The 10,270-nt window shown below is 38.3% G+C and overlaps 1 protein-coding gene across 1 annotated transcript in view; it reads left to right on the forward strand.

Annotated features, from left to right (window-relative positions):
• The window catches only part of LOC100374207 (F-box only protein 9-like), a 31,673-nt gene extending 21,931 nt beyond the window's left edge, over positions 1-9,742 (forward strand). Inside the window, exons 7-12 of the mRNA XM_006826041.2 lie at positions 2,015-2,178; positions 7,637-7,836; positions 8,007-8,125; positions 8,347-8,457; positions 8,927-9,006; positions 9,278-9,742. Of these exons, the coding sequence (XP_006826104.1) occupies positions 2,015-2,178; positions 7,637-7,836; positions 8,007-8,125; positions 8,347-8,457; positions 8,927-9,006; positions 9,278-9,392 (789 nt within the window). The 3' untranslated portion in view covers positions 9,393-9,742. The remainder of the gene's footprint in view (positions 1-2,014; positions 2,179-7,636; positions 7,837-8,006; positions 8,126-8,346; positions 8,458-8,926; positions 9,007-9,277) is intronic.
• The last annotated feature ends 528 nt before the right edge of the window (positions 9,743-10,270 follow it).

Below are 10,270 nucleotides of genomic sequence, written 5' to 3' on the forward strand. Positions count from 1 at the left end.
TGTTTCATGATCTCATTAACGATAGCCAAATGGCGGCCGCTTTAAGGCCGAAAATGCATTGAAATCGCACATTTTCACCATTCCGGACCCGGATCTCAGTTATGCATGGACAGATTTCATTCAAATTTGGTACATACATTAAACATAATAGGACCTTGATGCACATCATTTTTTTTTTCGGATCAAGTTCGAAATGGCCGACTGGCGGCCATTTTGTTTTAAAGAATTCAGTTCTGGATCCGTATCCGAGACATGTCTGGATTGATCAAGTTCAAACTTCACACACACAAGGTACATCATGTCACAAATATGTATGTGCATTTGTTTCATGATCTCATTAACGATAGCCAAATGGCGGCCGCTTTAAGGCCGAAAATGCATTGAAATCGCACATTTTCACCATTCCGGACCCGGATCTCAGTTATGCATGGACGGATTTCATTCAAATTTGGTACATACATTAAACATAATAGGACCTTGATGCACATCATTTTTTTTTTCGGATCAAGTTCGAAATGGCCGACTGGCGGCCATTTTGTTTTAAAGAATTCAGTTCTGGATCCGTATCCGAGACATGTCTGGATTGATCAAGTTCAAACTTCACACACACAAGGTACATCATGTCACAAATATGTATGTGCATTTGTTTCATGATCTCATTAACGATAGCCAAATGGCGGCCGCTTTAAGGCCGAAAATGCATTGAAATCGCACATTTTCACCATTCCGGACCCGGATCTCAGTTATGCATGGATGGATTTTGTTCAAATTTGGTACATACATTAAACATAATAGGACCTTGATGCACGTCTTTTTTTTTTCGGATCAAGTTCGAAATGGCCGACTGGTGGCCATTTTGTTAAAGAATTCAGTTCTGGATCCGTATCCAAGACATGTCTGGATTGATCAAGTTCAAACTTCACACACACATGGTACATCATGTCACAAATAGATATGTGCATTTGTTTCATGATCTGCTTAACAATAGTGGAATGATGGTCATTTTAAGGCCGAAAATGCATCAAAATCACGTATTTTCACAATTCCAGAACCGGATCTCAGTCATGCATGGATGGATTTTGTTCAGATTTAGCACAATGTGTTGTACATATGCAGGTGCATTTCGGTCATGATCTGCTTTGAATGTATATGTCACTCAAATATGAACTGAACGGGGACGTGTCATTGACAATGACTTGTTTGAGATGTAATGAATTTCCATTTGATCTTTTTTTCAGAATGCATACACACGCATTACACATCTTAAAGTTGATAACTAATGGGGACTGTGCATGGCTTGTTAAGTCCCCGTTTTCGGACTGCGTTCGAACGGGGACTATGTTTTGACCTCCGTGTGTCCGTGCGTGCGTCTGTGTGTGCGTCCGGACCTGTATCTTAAAAATGCCTGGACCAATCACAATCAAACTTCACACATACATCATACGTGATATTATACATATGCACGTCAATTTGTTTCACTATCTGATTCAAGATGGCCGAATGGCGGCCATTTTTGTGCTAAAAATCATCAAAATCAAGCATTTCTCGACTGTTTACAGATGGATCTTGTTCAAACTTGGTATATACATTAGACATTATAGGACCTTGTTTAATTTGTATTGAACAGACTATAACAAAAAGTTACTAGACCATTTAAATGTTTCTACCTCAACTGAAAATTACCAGTCTTGGATGTATGGACAGGAAGTAATTTCAAACATTTATGCACTGTTCTCTCCAGGATTTTATTCAAAGGTGACAACTAGTTTGGACAAAAAGTTATTTAGAATGAAAATGTAAATCATACCGGTCATACAAATATTATTTTTTTACATCAGTATTATTATTAGGCTATAGTTGTTAAATATTCGGACATTCTTAATGGATTATGATATAATAATTCTCAGAGCAGCTTGGCATCACTGCCATCTAGGAGATAACACTGTGATAGTATACCTTTTGAACTACTGTGAATTCTAATAATAATGCATGCATGGTTTTGTATATCTTGCAGTCTACTCATATATCGTCTTTACCAGTTGAGGTGTTGATGTACATCTTCCGATGGGTTGTATCCTGTGAGTTAGATATGAGATCATTAGAACAACTTTCTCTGGTTTGTAAAGGATTCTACATATGTGCCAGAGATTCAGAGATCTGGAAACTTGCTGCAACTAGGTACAAACTTTTTGTTTTGTGATTAAAATTACATTACCATAATCTTCGTTAGACTTAACACCCAGAGTACTCGAGCTCCAAAAACCATTTGTTTTAGGGGGAAGGGTGCTTACCCGAGCACCTCCTTCAAAAAAGTGTGCAAATGACAATTTTGTTCACCATGTGACAGATTTAGGGGAATATTACAACTTTTTTGGAAAATAAAATTGCCAAATTAGTTTCTACTAACAATAAAAAAAACAGAAATGGTCACAAAAAATACACACATTTGCTTACAATATTCATTACATACCACCAGAGTTAAAATATTAAAAGTCTGTTGGAACACAAGTAAAGTCAAAATCTTCATGATTAATTTTATTGTCAAATGTGTTTGAATGTACGAAAACGCTTAATGCAAATTTTTCCGCCATGATGTTTTTTTTAGCTCCGCTGTCGAGCGGAGCTTATCATATGAGTGATTGTCCGTCTCCGTCGTCCGTGTCAATGTTTTACTTTTTCGACTTCTTCTTGAAAACTACAAACCTGAATGCTTTGATACTTGGTATATATGTACCTTGGGTAGACCTCTCTTAGGTTTGTTCATTTCATGTTGATATCTTCAATTCTCTAATTTTGGTGAATATTTTTGTCATTTTTGGTAAAAAGTGATATTTTCGACTTCTTGTTAAAAACCGCAAGTACAATTGCTTCGATATTACATATATAGGTACTACATGTGGACCTCTCTCAGATTTGTTCATTTTGTAATGATATCTTTAATTCTCTAATTTTGGTGAATATTTTTGTCGTTTTTGGTAAAAAGTGATATTTTCGACTTCTTGTTAAAAACCAATAGTTCAATTGCTTTGATATTACATATTTAGATACTACATGTAGACCTTTCTCAGATTTGTTCATTTCGTGATGATATCTTGGATTCTATAATTTTGGTGAATATTTTTGTCATATTTGATAAAAAGTGATATTTTCGACTTCTTGTTAAAAACCAAAAGTTCAATTGCTTTGATATTACATATATAGATACTACATGTAGACCTTTCTCAGATTTGTTCATTTCGTGATGATATCTTCAATTCTCTAATTTTGGTGAATATTTTAGTCATTTTTGGTAGAAAGTGATATTTTCGACTTCTTGTTAAAAACTGTAAGTCCGATTGCTTTGATACTATACATATTGTTCATTTTCTGATGATGTCTTCAGTTCTTTAATTGAAATGTGCATTTCTAACAGCGGAGCTATCTCAGCCGATAGGCTGCTTGTTTAAAAACTGCATGGTAATTACCAATTTTTGAATATAAATATGGAATAAAGTATTAGTTCATTGTTGAAGTGTAGTTTACGCATAGTTACTGTTGTCTATACATTAAAAACATATTCATGGTGGTCAATATCTGCATGTTGTACCGGATTGTAATGCTGTAAATTCGCCCATCCAAAAAATTGCTATGGGAGGTTTTACGGCTGGTGGACCCTTATTTGAGGTTCAAAAATTTCAAAAAATAATCATCAAATATTTGGGGGGTGCTTATATTTTCATTGAAAAATTCACCTACGTCGACTTTCAACGCCGACAGTTGGACCACCCAAAACGAAAGAAACTATTGCAGATGCTAATCAAAAATTTTATTTGCTGGATTAAAAAGTAGACCGCGCATCTTTCTCCCCGAAAAAATCACATTAACGAACCTCGTGCGCCAAATACAATTATTTTGTTTCATTTTATTAGTAACGAAAGTATATTCTAAAAGAAGTTTCAAATAAAAATGAACCGAAATGCATTGCTTAGTAGCAGATGATTGTGGTAGCGCAATCCGGTCATGCTGCGTTTCACAATTGTTGATTATTACTTACTAACGATTATAATAACGTGCAAAAAATAAATTCGTTGAATTGTTATGAAATCCAAATAAATTTCAACTTATTTCATTGTAAGCAAATGATTTCGATCGCATTTTCAATGCTCGATGCTGTAGAAATAAATATCCGCCATGTTTTGACCTGGGACGGTGTTCTTTGACCTGACAGGTAAAATCGCTAATAAATCAATGAAAACGATGGATGATGCCAACGTGTTCAAATTTCCATAGCTCATTTAAATATGTTAATGTTATTGAACCTGATGCGGAAGAAATTTGCAGATGCTGTTGTACGATCTTTTGGCTTGGATTTTGATGGGAAACCGGCATGATTTGTTTTTAAAAAAAATAATTGTTTTCAAAAGATAAACTGACCATTTGAAGAATAATTTAACATAACAGGGAAAACTAAGCTTACCCATTCACCCCAGTCGCAATAAACATCAATACTCTTGAATAGGCGTCAATGACTATGGTGAACCTTTTGGGCATCATCAGAAAAGATTAAAGCAACACCTTAAAAAACTGCCAAAAAATCGCCAAAACAAACTGCCGTTTAACGACCCAGTCGTATATAAATTCAATTACTCATATTCAAACAATGATCAAAGACAAGGTTTTATGACTAGACAGTCAAAATTCACTACGTTCAATTACCCACCATAGACTCCGGTCAGTCAAAATGACTATTTTGAACTGTAGGCATTAATCAGCGATTCTGCTGGTGACATAGAGATAGAATCTAGGTCAGAGGAAGCCCAATGACCCCAAGATTCTTTTTCCCTTATGTCACGAATCATGTGACCGAGCCCATATGGCGGTGCCATAGACGGCTGTACAATCACTCAACTTTTTCTCCGCATCGAATGGAGATCAAGTCTTGCGAGCTCTGTATGGATTGCCTGCTTTATTTCCTGTCCGGGTTTCTAGCTTGGATTGTTGCTGCTGCCCAGCATCCGACATTGTAGCTGGCAGGATAAGTTTTCCTCGTCATTTTTACTCTCGTGTCGTTTTTCCCCTTTGTTGTGTAGTATTTTTCACAACAAAGATATAAAACCCGGGTGACGTAGCTTAATCACTTGTTGGTTTTGTTACGTCTCCTTTCCTACTGTAATTCTCTTCCCTCAGAAATACTTTTGTCGTAGCTGCGTGCGGGGTTCAGGGTTTTTGCCGTGAAGGCGTGTGTTTTTTCACTGGAGTTCTGAGGCCTGAGATTTTTCTTTCAGAGCCATCAAAATCGCTGAGGCTGACCACGTCATTTGTTTCTTCACAGCAAGGTCGCGCGTCCAGTAAACAAATCGGTTACAGTGAGTGCGTGTTTGGCATGAGTGGAAAGTCCTCAGGCTCGGCTACCAGTGCTTCGTGTACCGGGACGTCGAGTAGGAGGCCTGATGGTGGAGGTAACAATACTTTTTCTCGGTCTCCCCCCGCTGATCGGAGGGCATCCTCACAGTCTGTTTTTTTCAGGCGATGTTTTACCTGATTTTACCGGCTGCAGCCAGGCTGCACCCCTGGAGGCTTTCCTCCTATGGGGCCCGTTGCGGGCTTTCAGGGCAGGGCACACGTTGACCCCCCTACTTTCAGCCAGCCAGCGTTTGTCACGTGGTAACAGTACAACGGTAACAAATTTATCCTTGTGTTCGGTCTCCGCTGTGGGCTTTGGACTCCCTTCTTACCGACCCACGGGCGTCCCCAGAGGGAATCAACCCTGTCATGAGTTGCACAGTCGAACACGCTCCCTCTCACATATTTAAAGTGAAAGGAGACGCAGTTCGCTCACGTCGGATACAGCCAGTACTCCGGGCGGCCCCTCAGAGTCTTCCATCCGTAATGACTCGGTGTGCCATGCTTTTGGGGTGATGCGGAGTATCATCGATCCCAGTGATACGATGTAAATACCCCAACCCTTGATCCTAAGGCGACCACCTTCAACGCTTAGGGGATCATAGGCATCGAGATCCAAAGCAACCCCGTCGGCAGGTATCTCCCTGTCCGTCTGAGTGCGGAGTGGGCGCAGGACACGCAAACGGTGTTATGGGCGGAAGTTGGTCAGCCACGGAGGACGTAACGCTTAAGGCCCCCGGGTGGAGATAACCTTAGGCAACACTTCCCGCTGGACCAAACACTACCTGGTCGGTGTGGTTTCGGGATCACACCCCATAGCATGGGGTGAGACCAAAAACGCCCCCAACCGGATCCCAAGGCTCCTTCCCCAGACCCTGGTACCACAAATTTCCGTTTGGCAAACCGGGCAAAGGGGGACAGCCACGTTCCATGGACGTTCTCGCCAGCTCAATCGGAGACAACCCATCCAGCCCTGTGCACAGAGTTGCTTGAGCGCATTATTACGCGCACCCAGGACTCTGGAGACCTTAGAGGCAGAACGCACCAGCCTCCTAGACTAGGCGACACATGTACTGGCGGGCCAGCGCACATCTACGTGCGACATCCCCTAGTGTCACCTGGCTCTCTTGGCCAGGGCCACTACTGTGCTACGAGACGCGGCCTTAGACGCACATGTTTTCGCTGACAAGCTGAGTCAGGGGGTACGTCCCCCCTCAGTAATGCAGACTGGACATCTTCCACCCTCTTTGTTCAGGAAATGGTGGGTACAGTCTCAGAGCTTCGGAGTGCTATGAGCCAGAGGGTTCAGATCGAATTCGCTAGCCAGTTGGCCCTGCAATGACTGCCAAAAAGCGCTTGAGGCTTTGCATTTCTGATATCTTAATATTCGGCTTTATTTCTGCGGATACATGTTGCAGTGACATCATGAGCTTTGAGGTATAAAACCTACTACTCTATAATACTTAACAGTGGCGACAACACTATTACCACGCTGGATGGTCGCAAGGCCGGTAAAGCATAATAACATTATGATTTATAATTTCCAGTGCTACTAAAAACGAACACACCAGACTAAGAACTAAGTAGCTTAAATAGCTTTGGTCTGAATATCTGTGAGCTGCATGATGTATGGATATCATTGCTTTATTGCTTCGACATCCAAGTCAACCCAGCTTCCAATGTGCGCAGTGATATTTATTTTCGAGACTGGCATTTTCACAGCCTGGCAATCATCTTGGTGAAAACAAAGTCCATAAAACGGTACTTTGGGATGGTTCTTGACACCCACTGAACTGTGTAACAAGATTACCCCTGCATATGCAACATATTTAAATTTGGTTGTTTGGAATTACTTCAAAGTTAAGTTTGTGCTGTTTTCTCAATTTTAGCTATTTTCGGCTTTTCGACCGGCATTTCACAGCAGCTCGCGTAGAGCCCATAGAAATACATGGTATAGTGGTGCGCTTCTTTTGTCTTGTGTCTTAGCTGCGCCCCAAGGATAGCTTGGCCAAGCGTGTTGATGAAAGAAGCAATATGATTGACTGTTGGTAAACCAATTCTAAACTGTGAGGTCATTGTCACATACACATAGTCCTAATGAAATACTTCAAGGTGATAGTGGAGTGCTTTGCCGGAACATTCACCTTGAAAATTCAAGATGGTCCTCAGTTGTTTCTGCTTTGTCTTTTGGTTATAGTTTTAGAAAAGTGCAACAATTAATACCTTACCTGTACTAAATTAATTCTCTTTGTAGGATTTGGGGTGTTAACTGTCGTTTAACTAAGGAACACCCCTCCTGGAGGAGTGTCTTTATACACCGGCCACATCTACGTTACTGTGGGGTGTACATCAGTAAATCATCCTATATCAGACATGGTGAGCAGTCTTTAGATATGTTTTACAGACCCTGGCACACTGTTGAATATTATCGATATATTAGAGTGTTCCCTGATGGTGAGTAACATCGACTTATGGTTTGGTCCTTTCATCCATGTGTGCATCTGGATCTCAAACACAAGATTTCACTGCTCAGAAATAGCTTTTGCCTTGTTTAGTATTTCATTCAGCTGTATGCCCTCAACACTTCAACCATCAATTATTAACAGATTACTTGATAATTTCAGGTGAACTAGAGATGCTGACTTCACCTAACAATCCCCATATCATAATCCCAAAGATGAAATCTAAACAGGCCAAATTACCAGGTCTTTTAAGTGGCCATTACAGAATAGCCGGAGATAAAGTAAGATCATATGTCTTAATTTTTGTTTCCTCTGTGTTATGCACATGTCTACATCAGTGTCAGTGGTTAATTAATATTTGTGAGCTGGTAAAGGTCACTCAAGGTCAAACCACATTTGGTTATTATTCATTTCAATAAATTGATATATAATAACTTTAACTTTTAGTGTTTTTAAATTATTCACAGTGACACATGTTATATTAGTTTATTTTATTATGCAGGTTATCGCTGTCTTTCATAAAATTGAATTTAAGGTGTATGACCAGGCACTGAAACGTTACAAAAGACATCAAAATCATACCCAGCTAGACTATGAACAAACATTTCATGTGGTAAGTCTTCACAGTTGCTATAATGGACCTCCAACAATAACATCCAATACACCATCATTAACAATGATGGTACCATTACTTTAAAATTTGTATTAGAAGGCTATAGCTTCTATTAAAATGCAATAATTAAAATTAGAATGCAATAAACTATAAATGTAATATATAATCCCACAATATTTTCTCTTAGGTTGACGTCAGAATACACTCTTGATTACCTGTGGCTCAGATTGCTCAAAACTCACTCATCTCTGCTGACATCAATCTAAGAGGAAAATATCTTGTTATTATATAAAAATATTCCATGCACAAGAAACCTAAAAATGTTTTATACACAGTAGCAGTTTACTTTGAAAATATCAGCAAGGTAGAGTGAATGCACAGCTAATAAGTTCATACTTGTTTGTGTTCTTGTTATCTAATCCTCAAAGGCATGTTGAAATATAACAATTCATTGTTTTTTATTTTGTAGGAACTGACTATAGAGAAGGTTGGTGGTAAATCTTATTCTAAACTAACCTGGAATGGATATTCATGTCGCACAAATTACAAGTAAGTTATCACAATATATGCATGCATACTTTGTGGTATCCTTGTTATACTTCTATAGTAGCAAATCAGGTATTTCTTAGTTTAAAGAACTAAACTTTATATACTGGTAGAATATTGTAGAGTAACTTGATTTATTGTATTTATGTTTTGTGTTTAAATGCTAGTTATGATGTCTAGAAACCTCACAGTGGATAGTACTTTTTAGTCAATGTATAGTATTGCAGACCAAGATAAATAGATTTCATCAATAAAAATTTATTTCATATTTCAGATCAACTGGACAGTTATCTGTTGCAGAGTTTGACTTAAATTGTCAGCACTATCCACCTTTCTTTTTCTCAAGAGTGAAAAGTTATACTGCAAACGCTACCAGTCCTCTGATGTAACAACAACGTACATGTATAACCACCTTTTTAGCTCCGCTGTCGACTTTGCTGAGCGGAGCTTATCATATGAGTGATTGTCCAGCGTCTGTCGTCCGTGTCAACTTTTTACTTTTTCGACTTCTTCTTGAAAAATACAAGCCTAAATGCTTTCATACTTGGTGTGTATGTACCTTAGGTAGACCTCTTTTAGATTTGTTCATTTCATGATGTTTTCTTTAATTCTCTAATTTTGGTGAATATTTATTAATAATACAGTAGTCACACAATCAATATAATAAGGCAGTTCATATTTGTCTCAGTAAATCATTAATTTTTGACATACACCTGTACAAAATACTTGGACAAAAGCCTTGGACAAAAGCCAGCTAAGATTTTCTGTTATCTTGCATGTTTTATGAATCTATTCTCGTCCGAATGTAGCACTTTTTTTCTGAGATGAAGCATTTGTTTTTATACTGAAATATCTGAATTACTTTGAATAAAGCTGGAAATTTTGTCCTTCAAAATAATTAAACAAATTAGGCACCAATGTTTTTGTAAGATATCTACATCAATCAAGGACATTCGGTAGACTGCTTAACCACTGTTTCAATCCCAAAACTTGTTTGTATTAAAAATTAATTATGACAATGCTTATTCATATTGAAAAAAACTATAAAGGGAATAATATTATATAACAAAGGGCAAGGTCACCAGAGTTTAACTATGTTTATAGCTATGCTTCATACATATGTCCACTTTGCAAATGAGTATTTACCATATTGGCTTTATTAGAAGCACATCTCTAATATAAATGCACATAAACATCTTTTATAAACAGAATCATTGAAATATGACTTAGTTTAGCCATAAACATAGTACACCTGTAATTCAGGTAA

The sequence above is a fragment of the Saccoglossus kowalevskii genome, chromosome 14 (assembly GCF_978046115.1).
Source record: "Saccoglossus kowalevskii chromosome 14, keSacKowa6.1, whole genome shotgun sequence".
NCBI classification, from domain to species: domain Eukaryota; kingdom Metazoa; phylum Hemichordata; class Enteropneusta; family Harrimaniidae; genus Saccoglossus; species Saccoglossus kowalevskii.